Source organism: Monodelphis domestica, chromosome 6, assembly GCF_027887165.1.
Source record: "Monodelphis domestica isolate mMonDom1 chromosome 6, mMonDom1.pri, whole genome shotgun sequence".
In the NCBI taxonomy this organism is placed as follows: domain Eukaryota; kingdom Metazoa; phylum Chordata; class Mammalia; order Didelphimorphia; family Didelphidae; genus Monodelphis; species Monodelphis domestica.
The window spans coordinates 295553031-295570921 of NC_077232.1; the positions used below are offsets into that span (position 1 = coordinate 295553031).

Sequence of the window (17891 nt, forward strand, 5' to 3'; positions counted from 1 at the left end):
GCTCGAAGGGCTCTGCCTGGAGACAGGAAGGCTCGAGTTCAAATCTGAATACACTCTTTAAAAAATACCTCGAGCAGCCCCACCCCCACCCCCAGCCCCAGCCCAGATGTCTCCTGAATCTTAGGGAGCTGGAAGAGCCCTCTGCAGAGGGGTTCAGTGGACAGAGGGCTAGCTCTGGAGGGAGAGGGCCCTGAGTTCAGATCCCGCGGCTTCTCCTTTTCCTCTCCTGTAGAACTAGACTAAATGCCCTCTGGGGGTGGCCAGCCCCTCGCCCAGGCCCTGGCCCCTTGCCATTTTGCAAAGGCGGAAACTGAGCCCCAGCAAGACTATCAAGTCAAAGGCAGCCAGGATAAGGGATCGTCCTAGGCCATTCGTGGAAGGCACTCCTAAGGGGGCTGAGCTCGCCCCTCCCCCAAACAGCCCAGCAAGGCCCCGGCCTCTAGGCCTGCCAGAGGGGGCCTCCCGTCGCCCCATTGGCTGCGGGCCGGTAGGGGGGCGGGGCCGGCTGCGGACAGCAGCCTGGGAAGCGGGGCTTTATTTAGAGTCCGTCTCAGATGTCAGAGGCTCAAACTATCCGGGGCCGGGCCTCCCTCTGGCCAATCCAAAGGCAGGCCGGGAAGCTCTCGGGGCGGGCCGCCGTCCCCCTCTAGAATGGGCCTCCCCCTCCAGACACCTCTGGCCAATCCAAAGGCAGGCCGGGAAGCTCTCGGGGCGGGCCGCCGTCCCCCTCTAGAATGGGCCTCCCCCTCCAGACACCTCTGGCCAATCCAAAGGCAGGCCGGGAAGCTCTCGGGGCGGGCCGCCGTCCCCCTCTAGAATGGGCCTCCCCCTCCAGACACCTCTGGCCAATCCAAAGGCAGGCCGGGAAGCTCTCGGGGCGGGCCGCCGTCCCCCTCTAGAATGGGCCTCCCCCTCCAGACAACTCTGGCCAATCCAAAGGCAGGCCGGGAAGCTCTCGGGGGCGGGCCGCGTCCCCCGGGGCCATAGCCGACCGACCCAGACTGAACTGCTCCCCACACGGACCCCACAGCCCGGGAAAGCTTAAGGTCAACGGCATGAAATCAAGAAGAGAGGAGCCATTAAAAAGAGAAATGAAAAAAAAGGAAGTCTGCTAGGTGGTGCCCTGGACAGTCGGGAAGACTCGAGTTCAAATCCAGCCTCAGACGCTACTGGCCCGGTGATCCTAGGCACGGCACGAAACGCGTTTGCCTCAGTTTCCTCCTCTGTAAAATGCGGCGGAGAAGGAAACAGCTTGAGGGACTCGAGCGCGTTGCTGAGAAACCAGACAGGCCTGAAAACCCACTGAAGGCGGGCTCCGAATAAGGTCACCCACGGAGGCCCGACTCCTCTGTCCCAGGAGGGCGCGAGGCCCAGGGAACGGGGCAAAGGCGAGCAGGCCCTCATCGCGCTGGGAGGGGAGGAGAGCGGCCGGGAGCAGAAGGACCCCAGCAGAAGGGCGAGAAGGGGACCCACCACCCCGAGAGGACGGTTCCCCTGCCTGTGTGCAAGGGGAGGCCAGAGGGGTCAAGGGGAGGCGCCTGTTATCCTTAACAATCCCAAGGCTTACAAGGGAGCCCTGACCCACCTCTCGGGCGCCGGGGAGTGCCTCCTCCGAGGCGGGTTCAAGGCTGTATCTTCTCCCTCCTCCCCCCACGCGCCATTTCCAGAATCTTATCCCCTTCACAGGCCCCCATCCCCCGGCAGACGGGGCTGTGCACACCACGTAGGACCACAGAAGCCCTCACTGGCCCAGGCCCGTCCCTGGATGTCTCTGTAAGCGCGCTGGAGGCCCCGAGGGGGGAGTCCAAAAGCCGGCAGGGCGCACAGCTCCCGGGAGGGGCTCCAGACCGAGGAGCGCCTTCCCAGCCGTACGAGGACACCGAGGCGAGCGGGAGCCCCTTTGAGCCCATTCTGCAGAGCGCGGCACCCCCAGGCCAGCGAGGCCCAGAGCCGCCCCCCTGGGGAGCCGTGAGGTTTGAGCAGAGGGACCGGAGGGCAAGGATGAGCCTGTGCGCGAAGGGGCTCCTAGGAAGCCGAGGCCGAGAGGGAGAGCCTGGCTGGGGAGCGGAAAGCATCGCGTGCAGAGCGAAGGGCACGCGGCCGCTCTGGCCAGATGCAGCGCCAGGGCAGGGCCCATCCGTCGGGAGAGGGCCGGGACAGAGAGGCTTGCAAGGCCACAGAGGAGCGCCTGCGTGTGCTAGAGGCGGCGGAGACTTCCCGGGCAGCCGTCTCCAGGGCTGCTGGGAAGGCAAGAAGAGGCCCCACCGCAACGTCGGGCTCTGTTCCGGCCTCGGACGTCCCAAAGGAAGCCCTGAGATTCCCTTCTCCTCCCTGGCTCTCCCCGGGATTCAGGACAGAAGAGCCGCTACTCACCTGAGCTCAGCACGGCCACCAGGCTGGGGGACACGCTCTTCCTGGAGGCACCTGGGAAAACCAAGAAGAACAGCTCAGTGGCCTATCTGCAGAGCTGGTGGGAGACACAGCAGCCGAGGACGGCCAGGACGGGGGCCTTCCACCGACAGCCCGCGGCCTGAGTCTGAGGCTGGGCGGAGAGCAGGACCGGGAGCCCGCAGGAGAGGGGCTGGGCAGGCGGGCGAGGGCGCCGCCCGCTCTCCCTTCTCTACGGGAGAATGGCTGCAACCATCACCTTGGCAACTGCCTTCCCGTCCCAGCCGGGCCAAGGGACTCCACCTGCCGTCGTCATTCGCCTTCAGGACAGACCAGGCGCTCCCTGCCGCGCCGGCAAGGCCAGAAACCCTTCCGAGCCGTTCCAGGGGCGCTCAGCTGCCAAGACGGTCTGGAGCCTCCCCGTGGGCGCCCATCCTGTGAAGCTTGTGCACGGCCCTCTCAGAATGAGGACAAAGAGATGCTTCAAGTCGGGGCTATGGAAAAGCTGCTGCTAGGGTTACTTGTGATGTGCATTGAGGCGGGCAGAGCCTTTTTCAAGTATCATTTCACTGGACCCTCACGATTATCATCCCCAGTTTACAGAGGAGGAAACTGAGGCAGGCGGAGATTAAGGGACTCGCCCACGGTCACCCATGTCTTATCAACCTTAAAATAAGGAGAGATGGGACCGCTAGGGAGTAGAGTGGATATACAGGCCTAAACTTGGGGGGATCCGGATTCAAATGTGCTTCAGACCTTCCCTGGCTGTGTGGCAAGTCACTTAAATATATAATATTTGTTAGAATAAATACATAGCATGATTATATAATATAATAACAGTAATTAACATAGTATAAATACATAGTATAATAGCATCAAGTAAAATAAAAATAATATAGTATAAAGTATTATTTATATATGAATGATATCATTCTATGTTGGCGCATGATATCAATGTTTAATGTGAAGATGGGATTAACTCTCCCCTGCCCATTTTTTAGATTTAATCACCAGAATCATATACACCCCCCTTATCCTTAAGTGGGAGAGGCCTGTGACCCATATGTGTGAAAGTAGATGATGAATCAGAACTAACTGCCCCCTGGGCAGTCCTAAGCAAAGCTTTAGCTATAATTGGTCCATGTAAAATGGAAGGAAGGCCCAGGAAGTGACGACAAGGAAGGGTCTTTAAAAATGCCAAGAACTTCCTGTGAGGAGGTCTTCACCTTCCACTTGACCTTGGAGGAGCTCTGGCTGAGGACTGCTTCTATCAGAACTACCACTGGGTGAGTGGGATCTTCTGGAGGGACGAGCCTCAGGAGAGGCCTCCCCTCTTGAGAAAGGCTTCCTTCCCAGGGCCTTGGCTCAAGGCTGAGGCCCCTCTGACTGAGGACTAATGAGCCCTGCCTGGGTGGAGCCCTGGCTGGGAGCCAAATACTTAAGTGTGTCAGGTGAGATATCTTACCCTATCCTCTCTCTGATTTCTTCCTTTCACTTTTTCTCCTTTTGTAAGTCAACTGCCATAAAATTCCTGGAGACCAAACTGGACATAATCTAGTCCAACCCCTTCCATCGATCATAAATAACTAGAAAACAATACACATTCGCCATGAGGTTCTACCCCGCATTAATTATATGTCACAAATGTAAAGTCTAACAAAAATAAAGAAATACAAAACAAACGAAGGGGAGGTCTGCGTCCCCGGGGGCGCCGCACCCTGCTGGCTCCCTCGGAGCGGCATAATGAAGGGGCCCAATTCAGGGCCAGGCAGGAGGGGTCGCCGAGCATGGCGGCATGGGCGCATGGGACACTGGCCAGGCTGAGCTCACTGGGCCAGGAGGAGGGGAACTAATGATTTAAAGGAATCAGAAAATCGATGCTAATGTTGGGGGGCTCCCCTGTGGCCCCCATCCCGCACTGAGGAGGTGACCACCCGCAGAGATAAGCCGGCAGAAAGTAGGGCAAGCTCTCTGGCTCGAGGCTTCGGACACATCGGGGAGGAGGCAGGAGGCCTGGCTCTGGGCCGGGCTCACCTCCCTGCCCTGTTATGGTGGAAGGGAGCGGGCTCTGGGGCTGAAAGGGGACCTCCAGCTCGGCGGGCTCACAGCCTTGCTGACCAGATCTGGGGCAGATCAACAAGGAGGGAGTCGCCCCGGCCGTCCCTCCAAGATGAGGCCGGAGGGCACCCCCAGCAGCCGTGGGTGTTGGGTCATGCCACATAAGAAGGGGTGCTGCCCAGCCCCCCACGCGATAGCAGTATGACCACACAAGGAGGCAGGGCCAGCATCACCCCCATTTGACAGCCAGCGTCCCAGGTCAAATGTGACCCTGGGTTTCCTCATCTGTAAAGCGAGGGAGCTATACTTCCTGACCCATCATCCCCTCTCCCTCTCTCAGCTTTCCCTGCCCTCCCTTCCTCAGCCCCCTTGGTTTGCTTCCTGGTGGCCCTAGGGTCAGAGACAATGGGTCCCCTTTCCCCATTTTACAGGTAAGGAAACTGAGGCTGCCGCTGGGCAAGTGACTGGCTCAGGGTCACCCAGCCCAGCCCAACCTAAGCTCCTTGCAAAGGCCTGTTGAATTGGAAGCAGAGGCCAGGCCGGCAGGGAAGGAGGAACTGAGCACAGCAGATGGGGGGGCTGCTCCCAGAGGGCTCAGAAAGTGCCTGGGAAGGCGCCCAGGGCAGGGCACAGCCGGAAGTGGAGCTCCAAAGCGGAGAACCACCTACCCACCCACGGGGACACAGGGGGAGCCACCCAGGCCCACTCGGAACTCGCTGGGGGGGTGAAGGTGACCATTAATAATAATAATCATTGCGGGGCAACAGCCCAGACTGAATTGCCTGTCAGCTCTGGGAGTGGGCAGGGAGGAAGGGAGGGAGACAACGTGGATCAGGTGACTTCGGGAAACTGATGTGGAAATTTGTTATAAAGTTTAACATTTTCTAAATCATAACAACCGTTGCTGGCACTTGTGAAGGCCTTGCTGAGCGCCTTACAAATAGCATCTCATCAGATCCTTCCCCCCCCCCCCCCCCGCAGCAGAACACCTGGGCAACTACTATTCCCATAGTACAGATGAGCAAACTGAGGGCAGAGGGAAGGAACTTGCCCAGGGTCATCCATCTCTCCTAACCGCCGGAGGCTGGATTTGAACTTGCCCCCTCCCTAGGGCTCCACCTAGAGGCCACATCCAAAGAGAGCCAGGCCCAGGGATGGCTCTCTAGACGGCCTTCATTCAGGCCCGTGCCGGGACCCAGCTGGCACAAGAGCGGGGAACAACATACATGCCTCCCATCTACTCACTCCCAATGACACTTCCCCTGGGACCCTAGCCCGCTCCTTCTGATGTCCTATCATTCCAGGCCCAGCTCCCGTGTCCCCAGGAGTGCTTGCCAAGCTCTAAGGCCATCGTTGGGTCTCCTCTGCCGTCAGAGATCCCATTGAATCCCACTGGAGCATGGCTATCTGCCGCCATCTTCCCTCTCCAACCAGATCCCTCCCAGGCTCTCCCCTGGCCCAGCCTAGGGCTTCTGCCTCCTGCACCCGGGGACAGACGCAGAGAGGTCCCCCACGGACCTTCCCACCAGCAGGCTTGGGATCAGCCCAGAGAGGAAGCCTGGACGCCCACAGCCCAGGGAAGGGGTGCACGAATGGGAGCGTGTGCCAACGCCACAGAACACGGCTCTTCTGTAATGAATGACGGTGGGGGGGTGCCGAGGCCATGGGAAGAACTAGGCGCTGGGGGGGGGCCCCCTCCAGGGAGCACTGCCTAGAGGCTCCTGGAAGATGCTTGGCCATCCTCAGTCTGCCAAGCCTGCCTCACAAGAAAGGGACGCGCTTGCTGGGGGGCTGGGGAACCCTGACAGGAATGAGGCTCCCCAAGCCTCCCCTTTCCCATTTGTAGGAGGGGGGACAGCGCCTCTGGCCCCTTCCTCTGGGGAGCCTGGGAGGACTAACAGCACACTGCTCCCTAGCGTTTGCGTGAACTTGAAAAACATCAGAGACACTTTGGCTAGCCAGACTGGTCCTGACAACCCCTCAAGCACTTCCAAACCGTTCCCTTTCCCAGACAAGAAATCTGCATGTGGAGGGATTGAGCATGGTCTAGAGCCTCTCGGATCTGGAGAGGACCTGGAATGTCCCCTTCCCAGAATTCCCCAGCGGGTCAGAGAACAGTGAGAAAATCTGACTGCCCGCACGACATCATCTAAGATAGCTTGCACAGACTCCCCGGGCTCCTCCTGCCTCCCAGGACGGCCTTCCACCCATCACTTCTGGGTTCTTACCCCTGACACCGACTGTTGCCACCAGGCACCGAGAGCCAGCTCCATCCAGTGCCAAAGATTAAAAGCCAGGCACACCGGGCACCGGCTACAGCTAAGGGAAAGAGGCTCCCGGCACTGCCTCGCCTCCCCACACCCCCTCTTTGCTTGCAGTTGGGCCCTGGGCATCTCCTTGGGGCAGCCAGGCACCCCAGGATCCAGGGCTCCTGATGCTCCCCTGCCCCAGCCCTGAAGGCTGCAGCTTAGGGGCTACACAACAAAGGAACGAGCTGATTCAGCAAGAAAGCCCCCAGTCCTCCTGTGCTGGCGGGCTCTCAAGACACTCCAGAAACAGAAGGAACTCTCTATCAGCAGGACCTGCCTTGGATGGCTCAGAAATGCCCCAATCTCATCCTCCATCCCCACCCCCCAATCTGTCTCTCCTTCTCCCTCCCCCTCTCTCCCCTTTTCTCTCTGTCCTCTTTCCCCTTTCCTCTGTCTTACTCCTCTCTCTCCCTCTCCATCTCCCCTCTGCTCTCTCTCTCCCTCCATTTCTCTCTCCCCCCTCTCCCCTTTTCTCTCTGTCCTCTTTCCCCTTTCCTCTTACTCCTCTCTCTCCCTCTCCATCTCCCCTTTGCTCTCTCTCCCCCCATTTCTCTGTCTCTCCTCCCTCCCCCTCTCCCCTTTTCTCTCTGTCCTCTTTCCCCTTTCCCCTGTCTTACTCCTCTCTCTCCCTCTCCATCTCTCCTCTGCTCTCTCCCCCCATTTCTCTCTCTCCTCCCTCCCCCTCTCCCCTTTTCTCTCTGTCCTCTTTCCCCTTTCCTCTGTCTTACTTCTCTCCCTCTCTCTGCTCTCTCTCCCCCCAATCTGTCTCTCCTTCTCCCTCCCCCTCTCTCCCCTTTTCTCTCTGTCCTCTTTCCCCTTTCCTCTGTCTTACTCCTCTCTCTCCCTCTCTCTGCTCTCTCCCCCCATTTCTCTGTCTCTCCTCCCTCCCCCTCTCCCCTTTTCTCTCTGTCCTCTTTCCCCTTTCCTCTGTCTTACTCCTCTCTCTCCCTCTCCATCTCTCCTCTGCTCTCTCCCCCCATTTCTCTCTCTCCTCCCTCCCCCTCTCCCCTTTTCTCTCTGTCCTCTTTCCCCTTTCCTCTGTCTTACTCCTCTCTCTCCCTCTCCATCTCTCCTCTGCTCTCTCCCCCCATTTCTCTCTCTCCTCCCTCCCCCTCTCCCCTTTTCTCTCTGTCCTCTTTCCCCTTTCCTCTGTCTTACTCCTCTCTCTCCCTCTCCATCTCTCCTCTGCTCTCTCCCCCCACTTCTCCGTCTCTCCCTCCATTTCTCTCTCTGTCTCTCCCCCCCTCCTCTCCCTTCATCTCGCCCCTTCTCCCCACCCTCTGTCTCTTACACACATGTATTCCGTATTCTGAGAACAAACAAACTTATTTCCTCCAGGAAGCCCTTTGCCTCTCCCCCCACATAACGACACAGAACTTGCTCACTCTCCCATCTTCTCTGCTGCCTGGGAATCCCTCTGGGGGCTGAGTGAAGCCCACAGGACGCCTGGCCCAGCCTCTGTCCTCAGCGGGGGTCCCTGCGCGGGCCGAGCTGCCCATCTGCAAGCTCCTAGGGGTGCCCCCGCCCCTGCGCCTCACCTGGCCCCCGCTCGGTCCGAAGACCGCCCTGCCTGAAGCCTTAGAGCCCTGCCAGAGTGGAGCCCGCCACAGGACGGGGCAGCCGGAGGCATGGACCTACTTCTTCTCCCGGTGACGGCTGCGAACAAAGGCGCCAGACAAAGGCTGTAGGAGCCCAGCAGCAGCAGGGTGAGCAGGGTGATGTCGCAGGGCCTCTGGGCCGCGGCCGGCGGGCTCAGGGTGGAGTTGATGAAGCCGGGGGAAGCAATCTCCGTCTCTGTACAGCTTCGGAATCCTCCGGCTGCGGTCATTTAAAAGGATCGCAGCCAGCTCAAGCCAGGCGCGCTGCAGCCATGTTCACTCGCTCCCACTCCTTCTGCTCCCTCCGAGGGAATAGGAGGGGAGGGGGGACCACATCTGTCAGCCTGCTCCAAGGTAGGTCAGCCCCAGCGGTGAGGAGGCGGAGGCGGCGGAGGAGGAGGATGGGGATGCCGGGACTCCTCCGGAGGGCATCTCTCTGGGCGGCCAGTGGCTCAGAGGGAGGGCGCAGAGGCAGAGCCGGCCTGTGGTGGAGACGTACCAAAGCATCTTCCAGGCTCCTTGGGAGCGCCACTCTAGGCAGGGAGAGCCAACATGGCTGTCAGCTTCTCTCCGGCACCTCGCTCCCCAGCCCCGAGCCTGGGCTCTAACGTCAGGGCACCCCTCAGCCTCCACCTGACGCAGCCTGGGGGAGCGCCCAGCGTACCAAGGAGTCTGGGTGGCACTTGTGTGTCTAATTCCCACACACGTAACCCAGGACAACCGGCCCTACCTCAAAGCTTGCATCCCATCACCACAGACGCACCCTCAAGGAGACGGACCTGATAACGGTCCACTTTCACCCTTCCTGTGATTGCCCTTTCGCCACCCGGAGCCTGGGACACACTCCAGACTCAATCATGATATCTCCGGAGGGAGAGGGGCCAATTAACTGGACCAGCACTCATCAGACTCCTCTGTACGGGATGTGGAACACAAACTGCGCTGGGACGCCCGTGGAGCCTTCATTCAAACTCATCTCTCCAGGGATTGCTCCAAGGCAATCCAATCAGCACGTTCCCCAGGAATGGGGTGGTGAAGGCGCCATTCCCGAGCATTCAGCCTTGGACCTCTCTAGACTATTGCCCTCTTGGGAGCCTTAGCAGCCTTCAAGGCACAGGTCCCGTGTCCCGGGCTGAACAGAGCCTTCCCTCAATCAAATCAATGTCCTTGATTCAGTTTAGCCTCCTCCTCTCTTCCACCTTCCCTTCCGTAAGGATGCTTGCTTGTCCATCTTCCTTTCCCGTGTTACACTTGCAGCCCACCAGCAATGCAAAGTTGGTTCAGTATTGGGAAAACTACAAACATGATGTAAACATTCACCATAATATAAAGTCACAAAAAATCACACAGTGAACTAAAAAAAAAATATAAACTTGCCCGAGCATTTCAGTACACTTTAGAGAAGGACTAGAAGGTAATGTAACAGATTCACAAGGAAATCAAGGCAGAAAGAGCTTCTGATAGCATATTTTTAAATAATAAAAATGGACATACCGTGTTAGCCAGCACAGACACACAGGAGCTTTGCTGTGAAGGAATTTTTAACCAAGAGCCATAAATTAGAGGGCTTAGCAGTAAAATCGGAGTAAAGCACAGACATTCATTATTACTACTATTACTATAGGTGGTGCAGTGGATAGAGTGCTGACTCTGGAGGCTAGAAGATGAACCTTCCCAAGTTCAAATCTAGGCTCAAACAATTAACTAGATGTGTGACCTGGGGCAGGGCACTTAACCCTGTTTGCCTCAGTTTCCTCATCTGTAAAATGAGCTAGAGAAGGAAATAGCAAACCACTCCAGTATCTTTGTCAAGAAAACTCTAAATGGGATCAAAGAGGTTGACATGACTGAAAACGATGGAACAATAAAAACAAAACTATAAATTTAACATAACACAAAAAAGTTAGCTACTAAGAAAAATAAATTTGGAGAATAAACTGAGGCAGAGGAAACAGAAGTATTTTATCTTGTAGATGATATAAAGGTGTTATCAAAGAACCCTACAGAGCCAAATAAAATATTACTTGAAATAATAACTTTGGCAAGGTACAATATGAAATAAATCCACACAAATAACCAGCCCTTCTAAGGATTGCTAGCAAAGTCCAACAGAAAGAGATGGAAAGAGAAATTTAATTTGAAACAAGTAAAAATGTATAAAATACTTGGGGATCCACCTATGAAGGCATACATAGGAAATAGATGAACATGACTATTAAATACTTCTCAAAAATAAAGATGGATTTAAGCAAGTGGAGAGATAGTAATTGTCCCTGGTTGGACTGTGTCAGTATAATAAAAATGACAATACTACCCAAATCGCCAAACAATAAATTACTTTAGATAGGAAGGAATAAGACAACTCATTTTCCAAAGCAAATTATGGAGGTTTTCAAGGGAACGAATAGGGGAAAAATGATAAGAAAGTGGATCTAGCAGTACCCAGTCTCAAAAAGCCTGACAAAGCAATAATCAAACTTATTTAATGGTGGCTAAAAAATGGAAAACTTCATAAGTGGAACAGATTAGGTATACAACATAGAGAAGACAAATGAGTATAGCCTAGAGTTTCATAAATCCACAGACTACAACTATTGGGATTCATTATTAGGGGGGAAAAAACTGTTGAAAACAGCCTAGCAAAAAAGTAGGAAAAGACCAAGCTTCATACCATATGGCACAACAAGCCTCAACATGGCCTAGATAGAGAGGTTCAGATCATGGGGAGAATTAGAAGAGCAAGAAAGAAAATGCCTTCTACAATGGAGGTGGGGGGAAGAAGAGCATCACAGAAGGCAGAATAAGTCATTCTGATTTCATAAAATTGAACTGGTTTTGCACAATAGAACCAATGCGATTAAAATTAGAAGTGAAATGGTGAATTGGAGAAATTCTTTGCAGGAGCTTATCTTCTAAAAATCAGATATTCAAGACACATAAGGAACAAAGTTGAATATGGAAAATGTCCCAAAGGGTATCGTGCATTTTTAAGCTTATTACAGCTTCCAACTGTGCTAAGATTTTTAGGAAACCATATGTAAGAAAGACAGTCACTCCTCAATTAATCACTAGTCAAAGTATGAACAGGTACTTCCCAAAGGAAGAAATTCAGGTAATCAACAGCTATATGAAAAGATGCTCCAAATCACTATTAACTAGAGAGATTCAAATTTAAGTAATTCTGAGATTTTGTTTCTTTTACATACTCACCTTTCAGATTAATAGAGCTGACCAAAAAAAAAGAAAAATATCATTTGTTGGAGGGTCTGCGAGAAATCAAGTCCACTGGTACATAGTTAGTGGAGCTGTGAATTGGTCTAACCATTTTGGAAAGCACATTGTAACCGACCAAAAGGCATTGAACCATGCCAATATTTTGATCTAGCAATAAAGCAGCTAGGTGGCACAACAGATAGAGAGCCAGGCCTGAAGTCAGGAACTCATCTTCCTGAGTTCAAATCTAGCCTCAGACATTTCCTGGCTGTGTGACTTAACCCTGTTTGCCTCAGTGTCCTCATCTGTAAAAGTAGCCAGAGAAGCAAATGGCAAACTACTCCAGTATCTCTACCAAGAAAACCCCAAAAGAAGAACTGTGGGAACAGAAACACAGAAGAAAAGCAACTGCTCGATCACAAGGGTCAATGGGGATATGATTGGGGATATAATATAGACTTTTAATGATCAGCCTAGCGCAAATATCAATGGTATGGAAATGGGTCTTGATCAATGACACATGTAAAACCAGAGGAATTGAGTGTCTGCTAAAGGAGGGCAGGAAAAGAACATGAATCTTGTAACCATAGAAAAATGTTCTAAATTAATTTTAAAAAATTTTTTAAAAAAAGAAAACTCCAAAAGGAGTCACAGAGTCAGGCAACAAAAACAATATTGATATTGGGCCTATCCTCCTCAAAAAGATCAAAACCCACAGCTCCTTTTTTTCAGTACCAAAGAACTGGAAACTGAGGGATCCAGGCCCTGTATCGGGAAGGTTTGTCCTTACACCTTTGGTCTTTCTGTCACGTTCAGCACGGCAGCTGGCACAGGGAAGGCACTTGGAAGTGATAGTTGATCTCCGGAGGTCATGGATATGTTGGGTTATAAGAAATGGATGATTTTAGGAGAGAGAGAGGGAAGGAGGGGAGGAAGGAGACATAAAAGAGGGTCCCTGAAACATCTTTAAAAATTCAGAGAATCAAAGAAAGAAGCTCAGAAGACGACCAAAAGAAATCAAGTGTCTGTCATTTGAAGAGCATTAAGAACGTCGCCCAAAGCCAGGCAGTGCTCAAGTCAGGGGGCGGCTGCCAGGGAGGAGCTGCTGCTGTGTCGTCCAAGCCTTGATCTTCATTCTACAGAGCGAGAAATGGAGGCCCCCAAAGGCGAGTGACTTGTGGAAGGCCGTCCAGGGACTAAGAGTCAGAGCCATGTCTGGCACCCCAAGGGCTGTGACTCCTGACCCCAACTTTGAGCCGGGGATGCTTGAACCCCGAGGGTGCTTTGGGGCACAGTGACGTCTGAAAAGAACATTTGGGGAGCAAAGCTGGAAGGGAAGCAACAGAAAATGCTCAGTACGAGAACAGGCCTGTGGGACATGGATGGCGTCCCAGCGCCCCCGGGGGCGCCAACACAACTTCCACGGCTGCCTGGAGGCCACGAGGAAGAGTGTTTGTCAAATGTCACAGGGTTTTGGGGGGGGTCTGTATGGGACTAGGCAGGCCCAGGAGGTCTCCCCGTGTGGAGGACAAGCCCCCCTTCACTTGTGGCCCCCCCTTCACTTGCCTCCACCCCACTCAAACACAAAACCTTTCCTGGCTCAGTCCCCAAGGGTGCCGCCTCCTTCCTTCCTTCTGTCTTGTCTCATGCTCCGGCTCTTATTTCTAGTGCCTACCCCGGTGCTGGGCACTCGGTAGGGGCTTCCTAAATGTCTGCTGATCGGCCTCGACACCATCCCGCCCCTTCCCTGAGCCTCGGCTTCCGTCAGGGTCAAATGAGACCCCCAAGCCAGCTCCAAGGCGGTGATACCCACGGCTCGAGCAAATATCGTTGGGGGTTCCATGTTTGTTGGCTTTTCCTTACATTCCCCCATTTCCGAGCACTTACTTCCTCTCCCTCTCTCAGGCTCCCAAAGCCTTCATCCCTTACCCAACCAGACAGCACACAACCCACGGTCAGGCCCGGAGAGCGGCGATGTCAGCGACGGCCCCGCCACCAGGGGGCGCTAGACCGCTAAGAGACATCCACCTGGCCTCTTGCTCCCCTCTGGCCGCTGGCCGGAGGCGGGGTCGCGCTTCATGCCTGAGAATCTTCCCCGGGGAGCCGTGCTGAGCCGGGGCTCCCACCCTGGCTCCCACCCTGGCTCCCACCCTGGGCATTCTGGATCCAGGAGCTGCCGGCCCAGCACTCCCTCGGCTCCTCCCTCCTCCCTCCTTCCCGCCAGTTGGCAGGACCTCTGCAGAATGCGAGCCGCGGAAAGAGGGCAGGCCAAAGGGCCGCTCCACTCCCCCTGCCTCGGGGCCTCCAGCTCCATCCTGGAGCCCGGCTTCTGGGGGCAGCCCCAGGGCCCAGTAGGCCAGGTCTTCTGCCCCAAAGAAGGAGGGCTTGAGCAGGGCCACCAGGAGCACTGTCCTGCCTGCCAGCCCCGATCTGGGGCTCCCCGGCCCCTAGCCAGCTGGATCGAGAGAAGTCCCGTTGAAGAACCGGCAAGCCAAAGTCAGGGACCCTCGCCTCCCTCAAGCTGGGGCCCTCCCGCTCCCTGGCTTCTCTGCCTCCGGAGACCACCGGCCAGCCCCCTCCCCCTCTCCTCCTTCCTCCTAGGCCGGCAGGTTCCTCCCCCTCCTCTTCCTCATGCCCTGCTCTCATGAGCCTGCTGAGAGATCGGGAGAAAGTCATGCTCAGTCGGGGCAGCTGGGTGGACAGGGCCAGGCCCAGAGCCAGCAGGCCCGCTATGTCCTCGCTGTGTGACCCTGGGCAAGTCACTTCACCCCCAATGCCTTCACCCTGACTGTTCTTCTGCCGTTTTAAAAAAAGAAAGAGAGAAAAGAAAGTCGCGCTTAAGTCGGTTCAGCCCCTGGGCTGGTTAGGAGACAGGGGGGCACCTGCAGGCACCCACCGCCCAACGAGCGAGCAAAGGGAGTCCTGCGGCTCAGGCTCGGCCCGCACCCGCCTGGGCTCACAGCTCCTCTCCACAGCCTTCCTCTCCAGCCCCCTTCCCCCATCTGCTCGAGCTGTGATAGCTTCTGAGCCCCCGGGGGTCTCCGCCCTGAGCCCCCGGGGGTCTCCGCCCTGAGCCCCCGTGAGGACGCTGCTCCTGGGCCCGCGGCCGCCCAAGCACGGGAGCGCCCGTGGACTACTCCGCCGCGTGCCGTGGGAGGGTCTCCCGGCTCATCTCGAGCCACGCCCTGTGCCCAGCCTGTCCCGCGAGGCTGGGGGCCAGAGCTGCCCAGCAGGGCCCAACTAGTCTGAGGAGCTGCCCCCACCCTCGGCGCGTCTGCGCGCCCCACAGGTCGGCCAGCCCCTGGCGCAGGCGCCCGGCCAGCCTTCGAGCCTCCGCAGCCAGCAGCCAGCAGAGCCCCTCCTCAGGGAGGAGCAGCCCCCCCCCCCCCCACTACAGTGAAGCGTCGCGCCATTTGCCAACAAGAGCGTGCTTCGGACCACACACTGAGTGAGACCTGCAGACGCCAGCCCGGGCCGGCTGGGTGCTCTGTGGCCAGAGAGCCAGACCTGGAGTCAGGAGGAGCTGGGTTCAAAACAGCCTCAGACACTTCCTAGCCGTGACTCACGCAGGGTCACACGTAACCCCCACCACCCAGACCTTTCAGCTAGATGATACTACTAGGACAGAAAGGAAGGGATGGAGGGGAGAGGGGGAGGGGGAGGGGGAGAGGAGGAGGGGGAGGGGGAGAGGGGGAGGGGAGGAGAAGAGGAGGGGGGAGGGGGAGGGGAGGAGAGGGGGAGGGGAGAGGGGGAGGGGGAGGGGAGGAGAAGAGGAGAGGGGGAGGGGGCAGAGGGGGAGGAGGAGAGGGGGAGAGGGGAGGGATAGAGAGGGGGAAGGGGGAGTGGGGGAGGGGGAGAGGAGGAGGGGAGGAGAAGAGAGGGGGAGAGGAGAGGGGGAGGGGGAGGGGGAGGGGAGGAGAAGAGGAAGTGCAAGTCCAACAGGGAAGGGGCCCCTAAGTATGTTCAGCTGCCAGGGGAGGCCGGATCATGGGCCGGAATGCCCGGATGGCCTGTTGGAGGCAGAAGGCTCCGGGAGGGGAGGGGAGCTCTTCGGCCTCCCGCGCCTTCGCCCGGGGCCCAGTGGGCAGTTGGTGGCTCGAGGCTTGCGTGAGATCTGGGGGTTTCCTTTGACCCAGCTCTGCAGGCATGGAAGGTTGCACTGACTGGCGCGTGGGGCATCACGAAAGGTTTTCAAGGGGAAAGTCACTGAAGGCGGCTGCCCGGGGGGAGCGTGTTGACCCCTGAAGTCTCTGCCATTCCTGAGATGCTCCAATGCTGCCTTTCCATGGAAAGAGCCATGGCTCTGTGGCCAGAGGGCTGGCTTGGCCAGCTTTATTTTCCTTCTTGGACAAGCCGCTCTCCCTCCTCTGGCCTCACTGCTCTCATCTGCAGCCTGGGGGCCCGGGACTTTGTACTGGGTGATTTCCAGAGCTGTTGACCCGGGGTCCCACAACTAGGATGCGGCCGTTTGAGCGCAGGGCCTCCCGGCTCTAAGGCCCGGCTCTTCAGCCTTCCTCCCCCTTTCCTAAAGATCACAATAACAATCCACTGGCCCACCCCGCGCTGTTGCCTTTACCTAACGTTCTAAAAAGTACGGCCAAAGGGGGAAAGGAAAGAGACCCTCTACTGTATCTGGCACCAGTCTATAAAGCTTCGATTCCGGTTTCTGAAGAGCTCTTGCAGAATCTGATCCTCTGGCCGGTTCCTGGCTTCTTTTGCTCCCAGGGAGAGGAGGAAGGGCCAGCCAATGAAGAAGGAAACGTCTGCCCGATGAGTCAGGAGCCTCAGTGCCATTGGAGCAAGGGCCTCCCATGACGGGCCTTTAAAGGGAGCCGGCGATGGTGGCTGGGCCCAGAAGTGAAAGCCAAGAGCTAAGCTGCTCCTGAAGGCCCCTCCCTTGTTTTCTGCATTAACATTGAATGATTCATCCATTCCAAGAGCTCGCTGAGTGCCTTTGCACACACACAGGCACCCGAGAACTCAGCCTCTCGGCATCTTGGGCTGGGTTTCGGCCTCCTACATTTTTTAGGGAAAGGCCTGGGAAGAAAGCAGCTTTGGGAGGACAAGGGGCCCAGCCAGAGGGGTGGCTCAGGAGGCCCCAAATATGGGGGACAGGGGCGGCTCCGCTGAGCCGACGGCCCCTGGGAGGAGACAGGGCCGCCCCTCCCTAGGGAGGCAATCCCTGCCCATCGCACCATTCTGGGGCTGTTCGGATCCGCATCTTTGTAAAGCAATCCCAGAACCCCATCCGCGAGCCGCCGCCAGCCTCCAACCCCGACCCAAAGCATTTAATCATAGCACCACTCACAGGAGTACCCAGAGCCAGCCTCCCGGTGCAGGGGCAGGCAGAGCGAAGAAAGCGCCAGGCGGTCCCCCATCTCCTCTGGGCATGGCGTTATTGGGCAGCAGGGAGAGCGAGCGGGCTATGGCAGGCCTGCAGGAGGTCTTGGCCGGCTCCCTCCACCTCGAGTCAGTCTCCTCCTCCCGTCCATCCTACCCACTCTGACCCAGCCCACAGCTTGCCTCTCTATCTCCGCTCTCTCCCATGGGGCTCCCCTGGAAGGCTGCCTCCAGTGAATTTCTCTCTGCTCAGCCCAGGAGGCCCCGGGCCTCCCACCTGCTACTGCACACTCTGGGCAGTGCCCTTGCCTCCAAGCTCTGACGGAGCCCTTCCATGACGGAGGCAGTCCTCCCGCTCCCCAGACCCCAGGAGCAGCGGAGGCCGGGAGGTCTGGCCCTGTCTGGTCCCAGATGACGCGCCCCTGCCGCTTTCAGAAGTCCTCTGGACCGTTCTGCACCGCAGGCTCTCCCCCGCCCGCTTGGGATGCTGGAGGCATCTCGCTGACCCTGGAGAACCCCGTGGCGGACATACGGCAAAGAATGGCACGCTTCCACGGCACCATCTGCTCGGGCCTTTCCGTGATGACTGCGTGGGAGGCCTTCCATCCGCACGGCTGCGAGGAGCTGGCCCCACTGTGCGCCACTCGTGTAAGTGGAAGCAGGGGGTGTCTGCGGTGCCCACCCTTGTTCGGCCGGTCTCCGGGTCTTTGCCACCAAGATGGGAGGGGCTGCAGCCCGACTCCCTTCGGCCGCCATCCTGCTGCGCCCACCCCCTTCTGTCTCCCAGGCTCTGCTGCAGTTAGCACCTGTGCCCTCGTGCACCCTTCCCGGAAGGTAAAAGCACACCCGTCACACACAGGGAGGTCCCAGGAGCAGAAATGCAAGAGCAAAACCTAGGACATCACGCATCACATGTATATTGTAAAAACAGACTCGAATCCAGGACTTCAATCCCCAGAATTCCTTGCTCCGCTTCCCCAGAATG

At 56.9% G+C, this 17891-nt stretch overlaps 1 protein-coding gene across 10 annotated transcripts in view; it reads right to left on the reverse strand.

Moving 5' to 3' along the window:
* Nucleotides 1–17891, reverse strand: part of MTUS1 (microtubule associated scaffold protein 1) — a 105303-nt gene that overhangs the window by 39297 nt on the left and 48115 nt on the right. For 6 of the 10 annotated variants that reach the window (XM_056803407.1, XM_056803402.1, XM_056803403.1 and 3 more), the window contains one exon: nt 2374–2424. The exons of 2 other annotated variants lie outside the window; for them this stretch is intronic. In XM_056803407.1, the coding sequence (XP_056659385.1) occupies nt 2374–2424 (51 nt within the window). Of the gene's footprint in view, nt 1–2373; nt 2425–8393; nt 12194–16874; nt 17009–17891 lie in introns of those variants that run through there. 2 more of the 10 variants (XM_056803411.1, XM_056803410.1) reach the window with 2 other exon arrangements.